Genomic DNA, 20,238 nt, shown 5'->3' with positions numbered 1-20,238 from the left:
AATTACAACAAGATCATGTACAACACGTCTCTACAATATCCAGCTGAGTGCAAAGATCTGCATCCTCAAAGGTTTTTGGATGAAAAGTGCAAAAATACATTTGATAATGCCTAAAGTTTTTAGATCATTTTATATATATATATATATATATATATATATATATATATATATATATATATATATATATATATATATATATATATATATATCAGTATAAGCTGAAAACTTAAATCTGAACAGACAAAATGTGCTGAATAATTTTTCGAATGATCGAATGATTATAGATTTAGATTAATATTCTCCTTTTAATACTTTAGTTCTTAAAAACCTCCTACACAGGGAGCTGAGTCTAACTGAATCATAATTATAAATTGATTTTTGTTGTTGTTGTTAATGTTAAATTCAACAAAGTAATTCATTAAATTGATGAATAAGATGGTAAGTGTTAGGAAGATTGTTGAAAGAAGGAAGTGACTGCTTTATAACAGTCAGACGTAAAGCTGCTTGTTGAAGTTTTTAGTAAAGGAACGTTTTCAGGAAAGAGCAGTTTGTACTCAGGTTTGCCAGTTACATGACAAGCTGTATTTTTTTTTTTTGCCTTAATATTAACTTTAAGGTGTTCTTCTTAAAGATATTCAAATGTATATTTGCTGAAGTTGAGTTACTGGAATCAGGTGATATTCCATCAACCCTGATTGAACCCTGATAATATTCCTTGCTCATATAAAAAGAATATATCACATTTGTATCACATTAATTTTTCACTATTAGTAATATCTTGAAACACTATTTTGCTATGGTTATTGTGAAAATAAAGGCACATCTGTAAAACCCACAAGATATTTTGCTTGGTTAATTTGTGTTGATAAATGACTTTTATTGTCCCCTTTATTTTTTTCCCCCAAAGGTTCTACAAACGTTTGCACTCAGCTGTATTTATCGGCTGACTTCTGACAGTGGTATCACTCCAAACTAGCAAGCATTTCAAGTAGAAGGAAAATAAAATATACATGGGAATAACTACAGCATAGCATGCACTTGAAGGCCCAAAACAGACAGAGGCTGTAAGCAGAGTGCTTGATATATCTACAAGAATGTTTCCTGTCATCATATTAAAGCTGGCCAATGGAGAGTTTGGCCACTTCTTAAGACCCTGGTGTAAAGAAAAACTAAATATTTCTCTGGCCGCTTACTCCACATATTCTACAAAGTATGTCAAATTGATCTGATCTGCACTACCGAAACGAACGGTGCCACCTGCTGGCCAAAAACTCTTCTGCACAGCAATTTGGCTGCTGATCTTCAGTAAAAAGTATGTAGGCTGTGATGCACATACAGAGAGCACCTGTCCAGTTGCCGAGTGATGCATGAGCCTTCTTACCTGTGTTACGTGCATGCATTAACCGTGGCGAGTTTTGCAAGGCTTTGTCAACATCGTCTGAAGTCAAATGGGGAAGTGGAGCTGAGGAAGAAAACATTCTTTTGAAAGAGGGGAATGGCAAAATTCAAAATATATTAAAAAAGAAAAAAAGGCTAAAAAAAAATTTGTGGTGTGCTAATCAGATGGTTAGAAACAGAAGGAGAGAAAGGTAGAGAGAGGGACAGGAAGAGGGAGAGTAGCAGAAAATGGGAGGGGAACATAAATCAAGAGCTCCTGCTGTCAGTACTGCACATGCGTCAGTGTGTGATAGAGCTGCAAAATGCCAAATGAAACATTCAGTCAATCAGTTAAGTTAACAACATGCAGCATTCAGTCTTCTTAAATGTATTCAGTTTGTGTGTGTGTGTGTTTGTGTGTGTGTGTTTGTGTGTGTGTGTGTGTGTGTGTGTGTGTGTGTGTGTGGTCTCACATTTCTTACTTTGTCGGGTCCGGTCACCGGGAGTAGACCAACGGTGTGGGGCCCAACTACGTTGTGGGGCCCAAAATGCCGGACCCCACAACGTTTTTTCATTTTAACATGCTCAGGATGCTCCCCTGATATGCCTAATGTGTTTTTTTTACTTGGCCCACAACGTAGCAAAAACTGGGTACGAGTGTGTGGGACCTGGGTTCTCGAGCGCCCCCTAGGTAGATTTGGACCTGTCCGATGGTCCTGGAATGTGTGTAAGCTCACACACACTCTTGTCATTTAAATAAAGTTTTATTGAATAATACGATATCATGAGGTTTACTGCTGTGAGAGAAAGGAATTATGGTCTTCATCACGAGGTTTCACAGACAAAGAACCTGCTGTTATGAGTAAGAGGTGAGTTAAATTTCATATTGTTCATTTTTTATTATTAGATGCCCAGTTACTTGCAGCTATAGTACAGTTATATACAAGGGGAAATTATACATACTTATCACACGACAATATACCTCTTATGTAGGATACATACTACACCGAGCCCCGTTGTGAGATTAGCTGTAGCGCTAGCTAGCGCTAGCTACAGACACGGCTAGCGTTAGCTACATAACGGCCATAGATATATATCTATGCATCACGGGTAGCGCTAGCGTTAGCGACATCACGGCCATAGATATATATCTATGCATCACGGCTAGCGCTAGCGTTAGCGACATCGCGACTAGCGCTAGCATTAGCGACATCGCGACTAGCGCTAGCATTAGCGACATCGCGACTAGCGCTAGCGTTAGCGTTAGCTACATCACGGCTAGCGGACGCTAACCAGCGCTAGCCGTGTTTTTACTAATAAAACGAAAAGCGTGTACATTTATAGTATTCATTATTATTTAGTTAGTTAAACTTATTTATTTATATATCAAACTGCGTAGTTATCAATTAATAGCCAAATTAATTCCGAATTAACCCCAATGTAACTAAGGTCCTTTTAATGTTTAAATGGCTTGGGCCCCATATGATGCTTTTGTCTGTCCATCATTAACACTTTTAGACACAGAGTTGTTGACCCACATTAAAAAACTGACTGGCTTGTTAATAAATGAGAAGACCATGATGTCAGTAGAGTAACATGATTGCACCAGTTACATATGCTAAACAATATAGCGGAGCTTGGCATAATCTTATCTTTCATAGTTATATTTAAATGTGTTACTTCATTTGTAGCAGAAAAATCAATCATTACCAGATAACAGAAACTCAGTTTTGAATGATGTATACACTTCAGTCACTTAATAACATTTTAATGAGTGTTTTTTTTTTTTATTCCACTTTTATTTAGTATTGATGCATCCAAAGAAGATGGGTCTCTTGGAAGACTAGTAAATGACAACCATAAATTCCCAAATTGTGTAATGAAAAAAGTCATTGTAAATGACAGGCCACATTTGTGTTTATTCGCTGTGAGGCATATAGAAGCAGGAACCGAACTTGATTACAACTATGGAGATTCCAAATGGCCGTGGCGCATAAAGGTGAGTTGGTTATCAGTCAAGGTGATTCATTTGGTAATGGGAATTATTCTGACAAACACCCTTTCAGTCCAGCCCTGATGTCTCTAGTCATACTTACACACGTACGTTTCTAGTGTTGCCCTTGTGGGGCCCGCCTGAACAGATTTGTAGGTTTTGTTGTTCGACTTATCTTCACACACACTCCCTTGTTTCTAGTCTTGTCCTTATGGGGCCCTTCCGATTGGACCTTACTTTAAGTGATTACATTTCATTTGGGCAACAGCTTTCAGTATCAAAACCTGACGTATTACATGCATAATTGTACACATTCTCAGCTGAGGTTGGTTTAAGACAAGTATCTAAAACGGGATTGCTTTCAATCCCCTACATGTTATTGTGGTACCTGTTGGAACGTCTATAAAAGTCCATTAAAGGCACTGGGCTCTGTTATATACCGCTGTAGAAATGATTTTGCATGACTCTATTGATGGAACGTCTGTGTATCTCCACATTCATGATGACTAAGAATGAATTACATGCTCATAGTATTGTTCTGTCTTTCAGGTGACCAATAAGCAGCCTTCTCCTGTGGCAGCAGACTCTGAGATGGTCTCTGATCTGAGTACCCTACAAAAATCCCAGGGTGATGATGCTAACACACAGGTAATGGAATGATGTGGAGGCTGTCTTTACTATTTATCTTGAATTGTACCCTATGTAGTTCCACAACCAAGACAGGCAGTTGTTCGTTTTGGTATTTTGACTTCACTTTAGAGAGTAGGTCATTGGGTATTGGACTTATTCTGACAAACACCCTTTCAGTCCAGCCCTGATGTCTCTAGTCATACTTACACACGTACGTTTCTAGTGTTGCCCTTGTGGGGCCCGCCTGAACAGATTTGTAGGTTTTGTTGTTCGACTTATCTTCACACACACTCCCTTGTTTCTAGTCTTGTCCTTATGGGGCCCTTCCGATTGGACCTTACTTTAAGTGATTACATTTCATTTGGGCAACAGCTTTCAGTATCAAAACCTGACGTATTACATGCATAATTGTACACATTCTCAGCTGAGGTTGGTTTAAGACAAGTATCTAAAACGGGATTGCTTTCAATCCCCTACATGTTATTGTGGTACCTGTTGGAACGTCTATAAAAGTCCATTAAAGGCACTGGGCTCTGTTATATACCGCTGTAGAAATGATTTTGCATGACTCTATTGATGGAACGTCTGTGTATCTCCACATTCATGATGACTAAGAGTGAATTACATGCTCATAGTATTGTTCTGTCTTTCAGGTGACCAATAAGCAGCCTTCTCCTGTGGCAGCAGACTCTGAGATGGTCTCTGATCTGAGTACCCTACAAAAATCCCAGGGGGATGATGCTAACACACAGGTAATGGAATGATGTGGAGGCTGTCTTTACTATTTATCTTGAATTGTACCCTATGTAGTTCCACAACCAAGACAGGCAGTTGTTCGTTTTGGTATTTTGACTTCACTTTACAGGGTAGGTCATTGGGTATTGGACTTATTCTGACAAACACCCTTTCAGTCCAGCCCTGATGTCTCTAGTCATACTTACACACGTACGTTTCTAGTGTTGCCCTTGTGGGGCCCGCCTGAACAGATTTGTAGGTTTTGTTGTTCGACTTATCTTCACACACACTCCCTTGTTTCTAGTCTTGTCCTTATGGGGCCCTTCCGATTGGACCTTACTTTAAGTGATTACATTTCATTTGGGCAACAGCTTTCAGTATCAAAACCTGACGTATTACATGCATAATTGTACACATTCTCAGCTGAGGTTGGTTTAAGACAAGTATCTAAAACGGGATTGCTTTCAATCCCCTACATGTTATTGTGGTACCTGTTGGAACGTCTATAAAAGTCCATTAAAGGCACTGGGCTCTGTTATATACCGCTGTAGAAATGATTTTGCATGACTCTATTGATGGAACGTCTGTGTATCTCCACATTCATGATGACTAAGAGTGAATTACATGCTCATAGTATTGTTCTGTCTTTCAGGTGACCAATAAGCAGCCTTCTCCTGTGGCAGCAGACTCTGAGATGGTCTCTGATCTGAGTACCCTACAAAAATCCCAGGGGGATGATGCTAACACACAGGTAATGGAATGATGTGGAGGCTGTCTTTACTATTTATCTTGAATTGTACCCTATGTAGTTCCACAACCAAGACAGGCAGTTGTTCGTTTTGGTATTTTGACTTCACTTTACAGGGTAGGTCATTGGGTATTGGACTTATTCTGACAAACACCCTTTCAGTCCAGCCCTGATGTCTCTAGTCATACTTACACACGTACGTTTCTAGTGTTGCCCTTGTGGGGCCCGCCTGAACAGATTTGTAGGTTTTGTTGTTCGACTTATCTTCACACACACTCCCTTGTTTCTAGTCTTGTCCTTATGGGGCCCTTCCGATTGGACCTTACTTTAAGTGATTACATTTCATTTGGGCAACAGCTTTCAGTATCAAAACCTGACGTATTACATGCATAATTGTACACATTCTCAGCTGAGGTTGGTTTAAGACAAGTATCTAAAACGGGATTGCTTTCAATCCCCTACATGTTATTGTGGTACCTGTTGGAACGTCTATAAAAGTCCATTAAAGGCACTGGGCTCTGTTATATACCGCTGTAGAAATGATTTTGCATGACTCTATTGATGGAACGTCTGTGTATCTCCACATTCATGATGACTAAGAGTGAATTACATGCTCATAGTATTGTTCTGTCTTTCAGGTGACCAATAAGCAGCCTTCTCCTGTGGCAGCAGACTCTGAGATGGTCTCTGATCTGAGTACCCTACAAAAATCCCAGGGGGATGATGCTAACACACAGGTAATGGAATGATGTGGAGGCTGTCTTTACTATTTATCTTGAATTGTACCCTATGTAGTTCCACAACCAAGACAGGCAGTTGTTCGTTTTGGTATTTTGACTTCACTTTACAGGGTAGGTCATTGGGTATTGGACTTATTCTGACAAACACCCTTTCAGTCCAGCCCTGATGTCTCTAGTCATACTTACACACGTACGTTTCTAGTGTTGCCCTTGTGGGGCCCGCCTGAACAGATTTGTAGGTTTTGTTGTTCGACTTATCTTCACACACACTCCCTTGTTTCTAGTCTTGTCCTTATGGGGCCCTTCCGATTGGACCTTACTTTAAGTGATTACATTTCATTTGGGCAACAGCTTTCAGTATCAAAACCTGACGTATTACATGCATAATTGTACACATTCTCAGCTGAGGTTGGTTTAAGACAAGTATCTAAAACGGGATTGCTTTCAATCCCCTACATGTTATTGTGGTACCTGTTGGAACGTCTATAAAAGTCCATTAAAGGCACTGGGCTCTGTTATATACCGCTGTAGAAATGATTTTGCATGACTCTATTGATGGAACGTCTGTGTATCTCCACATTCATGATGACTAAGAGTGAATTACATGCTCATAGTATTGTTCTGTCTTTCAGGTGACCAATAAGCAGCCTTCTCCTGTGGCAGCAGACTCTGAGATGGTCTCTGATCTGAGTACCCTACAAAAATCCCAGGGGGATGATGCTAACACACAGGTAATGGAATGATGTGGAGGCTGTCTTTACTATTTATCTTGAATTGTACCCTATGTAGTTCCACAACCAAGACAGGCAGTTGTTCGTTTTGGTATTTTGACTTCACTTTACAGGGTAGGTCATTGGGTATTGGACTTATTCTGACAAACACCCTTTCAGTCCAGCCCTGATGTCTCTAGTCATACTTACACACGTACGTTTCTAGTGTTGCCCTTGTGGGGCCCGCCTGAACAGATTTGTAGGTTTTGTTGTTCGACTTATCTTCACACACACTCCCTTGTTTCTAGTCTTGTCCTTATGGGGCCCTTCCGATTGGACCTTACTTTAAGTGATTACATTTCATTTGGGCAACAGCTTTCAGTATCAAAACCTGACGTATTACATGCATAATTGTACACATTCTCAGCTGAGGTTGGTTTAAGACAAGTATCTAAAACGGGATTGCTTTCAATCCCCTACATGTTATTGTGGTACCTGTTGGAACGTCTATAAAAGTCCATTAAAGGCACTGGGCTCTGTTATATACCGCTGTAGAAATGATTTTGCATGACTCTATTGATGGAACGTCTGTGTATCTCCACATTCATGATGACTAAGAGTGAATTACATGCTCATAGTATTGTTCTGTCTTTCAGGTGACCAATAAGCAGCCTTCTCCTGTGGCAGCAGACTCTGAGATGGTCTCTGATCTGAGTACCCTACAAAAATCCCAGGGGGATGATGCTAACACACAGGTAATGGAATGATGTGGAGGCTGTCTTTACTATTTATCTTGAATTGTACCCTATGTAGTTCCACAACCAAGACAGGCAGTTGTTCGTTTTGGTATTTTGACTTCACTTTACAGGGTAGGTCATTGGGTATTGGACTTATTCTGACAAACACCCTTTCAGTCCAGCCCTGATGTCTCTAGTCATACTTACACACGTACGTTTCTAGTGTTGCCCTTGTGGGGCCCGCCTGAACAGATTTGTAGGTTTTGTTGTTCGACTTATCTTCACACACACTCCCTTGTTTCTAGTCTTGTCCTTATGGGGCCCTTCCGATTGGACCTTACTTTAAGTGATTACATTTCATTTGGGCAACAGCTTTCAGTATCAAAACCTGACGTATTACATGCATAATTGTACACATTCTCAGCTGAGGTTGGTTTAAGACAAGTATCTAAAACGGGATTGCTTTCAATCCCCTACATGTTATTGTGGTACCTGTTGGAACGTCTATAAAAGTCCATTAAAGGCACTGGGCTCTGTTATATACCGCTGTAGAAATGATTTTGCATGACTCTATTGATGGAACGTCTGTGTATCTCCACATTCATGATGACTAAGAGTGAATTACATGCTCATAGTATTGTTCTGTCTTTCAGGTGACCAATAAGCAGCCTTCTCCTGTGGCAGCAGACTCTGAGATGGTCTCTGATCTGAGTACCCTACAAAAATCCCAGGGGGATGATGCTAACACACAGGTAATGGAATGATGTGGAGGCTGTCTTTACTATTTATCTTGAATTGTACCCTATGTAGTTCCACAACCAAGACAGGCAGTTGTTCGTTTTGGTATTTTGACTTCACTTTACAGGGTAGGTCATTGGGTATTGGACTTATTCTGACAAACACCCTTTCAGTCCAGCCCTGATGTCTCTAGTCATACTTACACACGTACGTTTCTAGTGTTGCCCTTGTGGGGCCCGCCTGAACAGATTTGTAGGTTTTGTTGTTCGACTTATCTTCACACACACTCCCTTGTTTCTAGTCTTGTCCTTATGGGGCCCTTCCGATTGGACCTTACTTTAAGTGATTACATTTCATTTGGGCAACAGCTTTCAGTATCAAAACCTGACGTATTACATGCATAATTGTACACATTCTCAGCTGAGGTTGGTTTAAGACAAGTATCTAAAACGGGATTGCTTTCAATCCCCTACATGTTATTGTGATACCTGTTGGAACGTCTATAAAAGTCCATTTAATGGACTTTTATAGACGTTCCAACAGGTACCACAATAACATGTAGGGGATTGAAAGCAATCCCGTTTTAGATACTTGTCTTAAACCAACCTCATCTGAGAATGTGTACACTGGGCTCTGTTATATACTGCTGTAGAAATGATTTTGCATGGGATTACTCTACACATTAATGTTTGCTATTAGCGTGTAATTAATTTTTAGTTTAGATCTATATTTTAGGTGACAATAGATAAAGGTAAACAGGCTTCTTTTGTACCAATAGAGCCTGAGAGTTCCTATCATGATTCAAACACCCCAAAAGGTGGTACACAGGTAATGACGAATATTTTAGATATATTTACTTGCATCATTACTCTCAGCTTGTAGTGCCTATGCGATTATTTGCGTTGTTACTATGGATTATTCAAATTCTGCTGAACTCAGTGTGTTTAGTATGAAAGACCAATCTCTTGACTGTACACCATGATAAAGTTGAAAACATTCTTGTATGCCTCAAATACTTTTGCAGCTAGTAAAATGTCCACTGGTATAAAAAAAAAATCCTTTACTTGTGATTTTATTAGAAAAACCCTGACATAACTCTGTTATGTAACATCCTATTTTAGATGGTTGGAGTTTAGGGCATTTCTGATCCTCTTTATGATTCCAATGAGAGTATAGTGGATGAAACTGATGACGTAGATTCTGTTAAAGACCATTCCAGTGTGCAAACAGATGATACTGTTCCAAAGCTCAAAAGGACCAAAAGCTTTCTGGTATTTCCCGGCCACTTTTGATACTAATAACTAGTTGAAAGAAACTTTCCCTCAAAATTGTTTCCCTTTAGTTGATTTTAATAAATTATGAATAATAGTGGATAACTGTAGATTGACATATCTCCCTTTATGCAGAAACCAGTACTTGATTTCTCTGATGCTCTCTATGATTCAACTGACAGTGACGATACTGAGAATCCTTCCACTTTTAGTTCAAAAATGACTTTACAAAGGCCGAAGCGAGGCTGTTGCCATCCGGTAAGCTTTATTCTTACACTTTTATATTATCGCTAAAGGCATAGCACCACTCAAACTCAGTGTTCACTAATTTGAGTGACGCACTTGCCTGTGTCGCATAAATACAAACGATCATTGCTTGTCTGTTACTGTTGTTGGTTGGTTTTTTATTGCTTTTTAAATGGATCAATATGTTCTTGCATTAATATTTTCCCAAATATGTTAGTAGATTTATGCCAAGGTGTGCCTTTTATGCTTACCATTTAACACACTCAGATTAGGCTTAATAAACAGCATTTCTTTCGTATTTTTAAATTTACACAAACTGAAAGTACTATGAATTTTATAGAGCTTGTAGAATGCACCCCATCCCTACAGAAAAGACACATTAGTGTAGATAGTAAGAAACACATTAATTTGGATGAGTAATTTGTTGTTTTTATCTTCTTAAGATACAGATGAGCTTTGTAGGATCAGATGATTCAGATGTAGATAGTGGAGATGAATATATTCCAAATCCCAAGGACCGAAGCACAGACAGTGACAGCAGCTTGGAACTAGCTAGTCAGAGCACAAGCAAGTCTTCCAGTCAGAGCACGAGCAAGTCTTCCAGCCAGAGCACGAGCAAGTCTTCCAGCCGGAGCACGAGCAAGTCTTCCAGCCGGAGCACGAGCAAGTCTTCCAGCCGGAGCACGAGCAAGTCTTCCAGTCAGAGCACGAGCAAGTCTTCCAGTCAGAGCACAAGCAAGTCTTCCAGTCAGAACAGCTTTAAGTATTCCAGTAAAAGCCCTATTCAAAGCAAAGCTATCATGAATGATGAGGAAGGGGTGCAAACATATTCTACAAATAAGAGGTGTTCACTGTCTTTTGAAAAAGAGGACTGTATCTTTGTTGACCCAGTTTTGAAGACAAATGATGGTGCAAGAAGTTATAACAAGAAGCATCACTGCTTGTATTGTGGACAGGTGGTTCAGAAAATGTCCAGACACTTGATGCGTAAACACAGTGATAAAACTGAAGTTGCAAAAGCATTTAGTCTCCCAAAAAATTCAAAAGAAAGACGACTACAATTAGACCTTATCCGAAATAAAGGGAACTTTGAATATAATACCGAAGTTTTGCAGAGCCAGGAAGGCAAACTCATTCCGTGGAAGCAACCGAAGAAGCAAATGGAGGGACAAGAATTCATGCATTGTGTGTACTACTATGGTTTGTTCAAAAGAAGAGCAATGTGGCGACATTTTCAGGCCTGCAAATTCAAGCCTCAGAAATCCAAACCAAGGAAAACAAGAGTTCAAGCGTTGTGTGTTTTTGCAGAAAATGCTCCAAAAGGATTTTCTGATGCATATTGGCAGTCCTTAAGTGGCATGAATCAAGATATGACTACAGTTGCTATTACGCAAGACGGTCACATACTTGAGTATGGTTATAGACTGTTCAAGAAGAATGAAAAATTAAAGAGAGAACACCAGTATGTTCGTCAAAAACTCAGAGCTTGCCAGACGTACTGGAAACAAAAAAGTCACACCTGTGAAAACTGTTGCTGAACTCATAAAACCAGATGAAGCCCAGGCAGTACTTACCTCCACTGCCAAAAGCAAGACCAAGCAATCAAGAAAGAGAGGTGAGTTCAAATGAGCAAAACAGATTGATGGACAGTTTGAAACCTCATGCACCACTTTACATGGGAGTGAGTGGTACAAAGCTGAGCCAAGTTGACATCTATAGGGTTTTCTTCTTTTACAGTACAAGAAAATGTTTGAATGAAAACAGCCTTGCAGAGCAATGGCATTTACAGAATTTGGCAGACACCCTTATCCAGAGCAATGTACAAAGTGCTTTTAAGTCTCTATCATTGAATACATTAACTCTGGCTTACTAGGTTAAATACTTAAGATACCATGAGTCTAAATCACTAAATTACAGTTTTTTTTTTTAAATGTATTATTATTTTTAAATACACACATACAACAAACAAGGAAGAAAGTGCTAGTTGAAGTGCTACTTGAATAAGTAGGTCTTCAACCGTCGTTTGAAAACAGCGAGTGACTTACTGTAACTGTCCGGACCCGTAGGGGAAGTTCATTTCACCACCTTGTTGCCAGAACAGAAAAGAGTCTTGTAGTAAACTTACCACTTACCCTGATAGATGTTGGGGCAGTGCTGTAGATCTGAGGGTGTAAGGTGCAGCATGAGGAGTGATGAGGGCTTTGAGGTAAGAGGGAGCTGGTCCATTTTTGGATTTGTAGGCAAGCATCAGTGTGTTGAATCTAATGCATGCAGCTTCCAGAAGCCATCGGAGAGAGAGCAGCAGAGGGGTGGTATGCGAGAACTTGGGCAGGTTGAAAACAAGTTGTGCCTTGACAACAGTTGTGCCAATCCGACCTCAGGAGACTACAGAGGGTAGTCCGGACTGCTGAGCGAATCATTGCCTATCACTATAATCATTGCCAACACTATAAGATCAACAATGCTATAACATAACAAAATTCAAATCACACTACTCTAGAACAAAGTAAGTTAAGTAGATAGTACACAAAAGTCAGAATCCTACCTTCCCAGAAGACAATATATTCAAATAAAGGGAGTTAAAGCACACAGTCTACTAGTTATGCTAAAAATGTGATAATTTTGCTGTCTTGTGTAGCCATGTAGATAGAATCTACTCCATATTTTGTGTTTCAAACTGTCGCAGAACAAAATCTGTGGAGATTTACCTTAAACAGCTATTTTTAGTAGTTGGTCAAGAATGGGCTAACTTTCTTTTTCTTTCTACCTAGGCAAACAAACTGCAATAAAAAGAAGCTGGGGACCAGAAGAATGTTCTGCAGTTGAAAGGCATTTGAGAAGGTTCCTAGTAATGAATGAAGTACCAGGTAAGGAAGACTGTCAGCAGTGCATTGCTGCAGAACCTGAAGCCCTTGGAAGCAGAGACTGGAAAGCAGTAAAATATTTTGTTAAAAACCGCATTGCTTCCCACAGGAGAAAAGTCCAATAAAAGATTGTGTTTTGTCTAATCACTTTTTTAATAGTGGTTATTATTTTGTTTTAGTTGTATTAATTGTCCTTGTTCTGAAAGCTGTATATTTTATTTACATATTTTTTTGTACTGAAACTATGTGCACACTGTTCTAATTTATGTGGCACTGCACTTTTTCAAACATAAATACATGCTTCTTGAGGACAAAACCTGTTGTTAAGAGACTATTTTATGCCATGTTTGATGTAAAATATTACTTTTGGTTAGTCTGGCAAAGCCTGATTTTAACACAGTATGGTGTTTGAGAGGTTTGATTTGGAAATTCACCATGAATTTGCACCAGGGGTCATTACCATCGTGACAATCAGGTGACAATCAGGTATGTCGGTTGGTGCAAAATAAATGGATATAATATGTAGAGGATGTATTTAATAGGTCCTGTATTTAATCAAGTTCATACAAAGAAACTCCTAATATCTCCAGATAATTTTTTTGGTCCTTCTTCAAGCTATAAAAACTTGAAATGTGTGTGTGTGTGAAAGTGGACCTCACAAGGGTACCATGCTAGAAACCGGGCCCCACAGGGGGCCAAAATCCTTTTTTGAAAAAGTTTAGAATTTTTGTAAATTGAAGTGATATTTGTGATTAGGAATTTTATTTGATTTTTTACAGAGTTGTAGGACCTTTGGAAAGGGTGGACCCCATAAGGGTACAAAAATGAGGTAGACCCCAGAATGTGATAAATGTGTGAATATGTGCGCACGAGTGTGTGTGTGTGTGTGTGTGCGTTAATAACTAGGGAATGTGAGTTTTATACCTAATTCAAAAGGGAGAATGCTGGGAAGGAAAAGAGGCATCCCTCGCTTTTCCTAGTTCTCTCTCTCTCTCTCTCTCTCTCTCTCTCTCTCTCTCTCTCTCTCTCTCTCTCTCTCTCTCTCTCTCTCGCACACACACACACACACACACACACACACTCTCTCTCTTTCTGTGCAACTCTTTCTACGTATTTCTGACTGAATCATTGTCAGTATTTTTCATAAATATTAATTAATAATAATGAAATGCTGACAACTAGATACACCCACTGTGTGTGTTTGTGTGTGTGTGTTTGTGTGTGTGTGTGTTTGTGTGTGTTTGTGTAAGGCACTCACTCTCCCGTAGGTAGTGGAGATGAGACAGTAGGATGTCAGCATTGTAGCTGGGTGTTAGTCTCTGGAAGTCCTCTTTGCTCATCTTGCAGAGTTCTTTGCCATCGATGTTATGGAAGAGCGAGACATCCACCTCCAGCAAGCCATACTCCCTTACAGCCCACTCCAACCACTGACGCACGTGATCTGGTGTCCATAGTGTGGGGTCTACAACCACACACATACACAAAATAACGTATAAACCATATGCATACTGTTGCACTCAAACTATTTCATAAGCACTTTATACTGGTTACGGTTGTGATGGAACCGTAGGCCATCATAGGAACAACATGAGGTAGGAATACACTCCAGATGGGACACCTGCACATTGCAGGGCACCACACACACACACTCACACACACACACACACACACACACACACACACACACACACACTACAATGTATTTATATCGTAGGGGCCATTGTGGTTATCATGTTTGAATCGCACTTTAGGGTTGGGGGTTTGATTCCCTTCTCCACCCTATGTGCAGAGAGTTTGCATGGTCTCCCTGCACTTCAGGTACTCAGGTTTATTTCCCCAGTACAAAGACAAATGCCATAGAGATGGCATGCCTTTCTAAATTATGTGTGAATGGGTGTGCGAGTGTGTGATTGTGCTCTGCAAAGGACTGACACCCTGTCAGACTCCAGGTTCAACATGACTCTTTGTAGGATAGTGGTACAGAAATAGAAGGATGGATGAATGGGGTTTTTGTATGTTGTATATGAAACAGAGAGGAACCTGATATTAAAGCCTACCCATTGCACTACCATGCCTAAGTCACCATGATAAATGAATCATCATTGGTGGAAATTTCTCCCAGCTCAGGGCCCTAGTGATTCCCTATTGAACCTGATTTTTAACAGATTAGAAGAAGTGAAGCTTACAGACTGCCTGGTGGGGCATTGAGTAGCATTGCTACCTTAAAGCTCAGGATCTAACAGGGTTGCCAGTTCAGTTTAACTCAGTTACTGCTTCAATTTAAACAGGCTCTTTGTGCTGAATGAATGATATATTAATTTCTAAGCTAATGTACAGAATTTTTAAGATTTCAAAAATGTCAGCGCATCAAAAATTTAAAAAGTAGCAATCAAATACGATCAACTTGGAATAGTATGTAGGGACCTTTTTCAGAACTTTTTTGGACAAAAAACCTTTCATGGTTACATTATTAATATTCCGAGGCTCTAAAATTAAAATGAGCTAATACTGATTCTATTCTGATCGAGCAGGGCATCATTACTTGTTATGCGTAAAACTTGGCGAATCCCTGAACAAAGCACAGAAAGTTACAGTCAGATGTCACTGTACCAGTCTGTGTAAGGATGTGTTGTTTTAACCTTTATTAAACCTTCTTATCCTTTCTTAGTCCCACTGAGCTCTACTGACCCTCCATTTACGAGTGAGAGCTCACAAATCTGTTCAGCCCTGTGCACTTAGGGATGTGCTTCCTGCCGCTGCATTCCTGCGTCCCCTGTGTCCATTGTCCCTCTTTAGAGTGAAAACAGGATGCACTAAACATGCTGCTTCACTGTGCCTGTCAACTTCAGCTGAGGAGGAAGTTGCATTTGGGCTTTTGGGGACAGAGTGCATTGCTCAACATGAGAAAGCTTGGCATATGCACGCATATGAACACACACACATACACACACACAAAAGCTTGGCATACACATGCATAACGCAGAACAAAACAACTCACAAAGATGGTATGTTAAAGGATGTATATATTTAAGTCCAGTGAGGGATGACACACACACACACACACACACACACACACACACACACACGCACACACTCATAGCTACTTCATCCATTATCAATTATATTTGAGACCATCTCTTAACTTCCTGTTGTTCAGAATCAGCCTTTTAACGACCTTTTAATACTTTTAAGTCTTCTTATTGACTATACACACAGATCAGACAATTTCACTATGACATCAATAGGGTCTAATCCCTACCGTTCAATTGGTGTATTAATTATGCTCGTGTTGTAGAGTGTATGTTCTATCAGATCTTACTGGTAGGATTTGAGCAAATATAAGTAAATAAATCCAGGAATCAGAAGATATTGAGTTGTAGAGTTTAATGCATGGAAGTGTGTGTGTGGCGTGTGTGCATTTGTGTGTGAGAAAGAGAGAGAGAGAGCGAGAGAGAGAGAGAGAGAGAGAGAGAGAGAGAGAGAGAGAGACCTGCAGGTACAATAACTCTGCGCTCGTTGGTCGTCATATTGGGAGGGGCAGCATGTTTGTCCTCCATGTAGCTGCTGTAGGTCATAGGAGCACCATCACCTCCACTTGCCATTTTTCCTTTTCCTACACTGCAGTCATCTGGAGAATTCCTGCAAACACACGCACAAGCACACACACACAAATTATGATTTTGTGAAATATAGCCATAATCTTAGTATTTGATCAAATAATTCTACAGACTGGGATAAAGGATAGCAGGCAGACATACAGAAGTCTATAAATTTTAAGTAAATCATCTCTGATCTCTGCTGAGCGTTACAGCTCTGAAGGCCAGAAAATGAAGACTGAAGGAGCTACACATAATAAATTTATAGGCTTTCTGCTTCCAGGATCCACTGCTGCTTTTCATTATGAGCTAAACATCTTGTGAGTGAATGTTTGCGCCTGCATGACCACCACTTCCTGTTTGGTCAGCGATCCTGTGGCATTTGCAACCGAAATGTGGCCACATTTACTTTATTTTTATGGTGCTGGCATGAGATGTGGCTACTTGGAGTTTTTGATTTTTTCATTTTGCAAATGACTTACAAACATTTTATGTACAAACATGCACTCAGTGATTATTACAAAGGAACCTGTCATATTCTGGAAATGGAAGGTGATATCCAAAATAGTTCTATAAAACTGAACACCACACATATTAAAAGAGGTGAGACTTTTTGCTGACAGCCATGCATTTTTTCCTGGAGTCCCTGTTATCCAGCTGGAAGACAGTCCAAGTGTACATACCTGATCTTATGAAAAAAACAAGTTGGAAGAGCAAGTTAATGTGGCTTTTTCCTTATCAATTTCTGCTTTTCAAACAAATGAAGCATATTTGCAAGTGTGGGACCATCTGTCACTGATGACATAGACATATAATGTGCCTAAATAATTCAAAATACAGGTAACAGTTTCAGCTGACCGAGGATGAGACTGGCACTTAGAAGTCTCACTGTCTCCGAGAGGACATTTGTATTCATAAATTGCCGTATGCAGTCTGGCCCAGGCCTGAGGCAGCAGATGTGCAGGATCACTGCTGGAATTTCCCATTAGGCTCAGAAGAGCTTGCCAAGGACACGAACAGCCTGCAGCTCTTCTTACTATCCCGTTCATGTGTTAGCCACCTATTGGCTTGCTTAAGAACAGCAGCTCACGGCGGGTTTTCAGTCATGTTACACTGCTCGTTATAGACTACAGACGCTTCAAATCTGTAGTATACATGCATAACCTTCATTTATATGCACAAACTCTTAAAAACACACGTACACTCAGATTCTTTCACCTTCCAAATGACTAAAATGCTGCAGCGTATCTGATCATCTAAAACCTCTCCATGTCCTCCACCAAAGCCATACTAAAATCCCAAAAGAGTCCTCGGTTTCACTAGCACACTCGTAAACGCCTATGACTGCAGACTCCATCAAGAGCCACTGAAGCATTTTTTTTAGAACACACTCACCAGTTTGTTCTCATTTACATCTACGCTATTTAAGTAATTGAGCATGACAAGTCCTTCAACAGAAAAACTGCTCAGTCTAGAATCTGTATGACAGGCCGTGTTGCAAGAAAACTTCAAAATGTCTCTGAGTTGAACAGCAGGATGGTAACCATATTGTAATTTGTGTCCTAGGATCAGTTCCCACTTTTTTTAGAGTTGAGCAGGTTGGGCAGAAGATCACATGGTGTCACATGGTGTCATCCAAGAATTTCTGTCAGACTGGGAAAAGTGGCCGTAAAACCATGTGGTGACTTTGTTCTTTTTCTCTTTGTTCTCTTTGATAAAGAGCTGAATAATAAATATGACCAAGTACACAAAGATAAAGGGACAAAAAATGAAAACACAAGCGCTTCATGGTCTCTTGGTGGATTCAAATGAAACTTTGTGTGAATATTAACAAGAATAAAGGTGAATAGATGATAAACTTGTCATTCAACTTTACATTTTCTACACACATGGGCTATTCTGATGGCTCCAATGGATAAAAAACGGTTGAGGTTAACACCAGTGTGATTTCACTAAACCTGGGTGTTCACTCTCAGCTCTGGGGAAAATATTGACATGCTTATGGACATAAGAAGACTGTTGCTAGGCACAAAGCATTATCTATCTCATGACTTAACAATTTAGCAAGCTAGCTAGTAGACTCAGTGTTAGAACCCTAATATCAAAGTAAATTGACAGTAAAAACCTCAGTTTTCCTCTCATGTGTTTATAAATCCGATATCAACTAATATTGCCTACTCTATTAGAAGAAAGGGATGCTTTCTGAATCTTCTCATAAAATGAGGTGAACAAGACACTTGCACATATAATGCAGGCCCAGTAATAGGGTATTAGCACATCATCATTTTACTGTATATCCCTGTCTCTCACTTTTTTAAAAGATATCTTCTCAGTGACAAATCTATTTTGAATTACCATTTATATCATCTAGCTTAGCTAGTTTAGCTTAACCACAAAGACAGACTGCAGAAAAGTATTTAATATAATTTTTGGTCTAATTTGATGACACAAATTTTTAGTTGCAATAGAATAGGGCTTCATACTCGCGTTAAAAAGCTCATATTCCATTATATTCCTGTCTCTCCTGCTCTATGTGCTGTATGAATGTATGTGTCATTCTTTGTTTAGTGCTCAACATGTCTTCAGGTCCAAATCTCTTCTGTCTGTTTCTCTAGTGTGTTTATTATGTTTTAAATATTTAAAGGCCATAAGGTAAAGTGAGAGTTTAATAAAAACAGCTGTTTTGAATTTGGGATTCGGCTGCAGCTCGACGTGTCACTGCGTCTGTGTGTCTGTATATGTGCATGCTGGTGGAGTCAGATCCCTGTGTGAATTTGGCTCCTGTGCTGCCAACGGTTCTTGATGGATGAATTCCAGGTCACGAAGCCCAAACAGCCATTTCTCTACCACACAGACCACCCTTCATTTCTGCACCAGTAGCATACTTCTCAAGTATCAGTTTTAAGCAAGACTGGCAGACTTACACTTTTGCTAGTAACCAAGCCTACATCCGCACCCAAACTTCTACAAGCTATGACTTAGGCAAACCCATTGTTTTGCCCAATGAGCAGAAATGAAATCCAGCAGCCACCAATAGAGTGGAAAATTTCACTAGTGCCAAAGTAATGTGTGGCAGGCAAGTTAGATCAAATCACTAGAAAATGAACGAAGCAGCCTAGAACTGCTTATACAATGTGGTAAATGTCAGTTAAACACAATATAAGCCAATTGTGGTGCTCACCTAGAGCCATTCACCTGACCCACTCTTCCTCCTCCTCCTCCTGTGGTTCCTGCTCCTCCTCCATTGCTGCATTCCATCTTGATGGTGACACGACCAGACGGAGGGGTGAGCCAGTCCTGCTGCGTGGCTCGTGGACTCAGCTTACTCTGGCCATACTCACTCACTGCTGATGCTGTCATGTCTGGCTTGGCCTGCTGGGCCACGCTGTAGACACACTCGAACAGAGATTGGTCCTCACTCACCACGGACAGCGCCTCCTACAGACAGAAGAAGGATAGAGATATATATAGTATATAAAAGCGGTAGTTTGCTAACATGATAATACAATCCAGAGATGGGTAGTCACAAACCATACTTAAGCAGAAGTGGGGTAAGTATTCTTAGTAACACAATTATCCCAGTATCCCAGTTGTGTCTCATCTAGTATCAAGTTCTTAGTAGAACAAACTCAAATGAGCTCTATGCTTTTAGAAAAGGTTCCAAAAAAAGCCTTTATAAAACCGAGAACAGTGAATTATGAAGCTTTTCTTTTCCTTTAAGTGTACCATGCTACTCTTTAAATAAATTATATACACCCACTAGTCACTTTAATAGTTCTTACTGTATTCAATCAGCAAATCACGTAGCAGTAGTGCGATACATAAAATCATGCAGATCCAGATTAAAAGCTAA

At 39.9% G+C, this 20,238-nt stretch overlaps 2 protein-coding genes and 1 long non-coding RNA gene across 6 annotated transcripts in view; 2 read left to right on the top strand and 1 right to left on the bottom strand.

Moving 5' to 3' along the window:
- The window catches only part of erg (ETS transcription factor ERG), a 49,910-nt gene that overhangs the window by 4,081 nt on the left and 25,591 nt on the right, over window positions 1-20,238 (bottom strand). For 2 of the 4 annotated variants that reach the window (XM_060896717.1, XM_060896718.1), the window contains exons 2-5: window positions 19,567-19,823; window positions 16,280-16,428; window positions 14,048-14,251; window positions 1,382-1,462 (exon numbers count right to left, since the gene is read on the bottom strand). In XM_060896717.1, the coding sequence (XP_060752700.1) occupies window positions 1,382-1,462; window positions 14,048-14,251; window positions 16,280-16,428; window positions 19,567-19,823 (691 nt within the window). The remainder of the gene's footprint in view (window positions 1-1,381; window positions 1,463-14,047; window positions 14,252-16,279; window positions 16,429-19,566; window positions 19,824-20,238) is intronic. The other 2 variants (XM_060896719.1, XM_060896720.1) reach the window with 1 other exon arrangement.
- On the top strand, window positions 1,804-8,815 carry LOC132863752 (uncharacterized). Its single transcript, XM_060896721.1, has 9 exons — window positions 1,804-2,246; window positions 3,184-3,376; window positions 3,920-4,018; window positions 4,654-4,752; window positions 5,388-5,486; window positions 6,122-6,220; window positions 6,856-6,954; window positions 7,590-7,688; window positions 8,324-8,815. Exons 1-9 carry the CDS (start codon window positions 2,236-2,238, stop codon window positions 8,432-8,434), a joined length of 909 nt encoding a protein of 302 aa, XP_060752704.1. The 5' UTR covers window positions 1,804-2,235; the 3' UTR covers window positions 8,435-8,815.
- LOC132863753 (uncharacterized) lies at window positions 9,584-10,158 on the top strand. Its single transcript, XR_009650141.1, has 3 exons — window positions 9,584-9,679; window positions 9,815-9,937; window positions 10,143-10,158. It is a non-coding gene; the product is annotated as an uncharacterized LOC132863753 (long non-coding RNA).

This window comes from Tachysurus vachellii, chromosome 20 (assembly GCF_030014155.1).
Source record: "Tachysurus vachellii isolate PV-2020 chromosome 20, HZAU_Pvac_v1, whole genome shotgun sequence".
Classification (NCBI taxonomy): Eukaryota; Metazoa; Chordata; class Actinopteri; order Siluriformes; family Bagridae; genus Tachysurus; species Tachysurus vachellii.
This window is presented reverse-complemented; position numbering and strand designations above follow the sequence as displayed.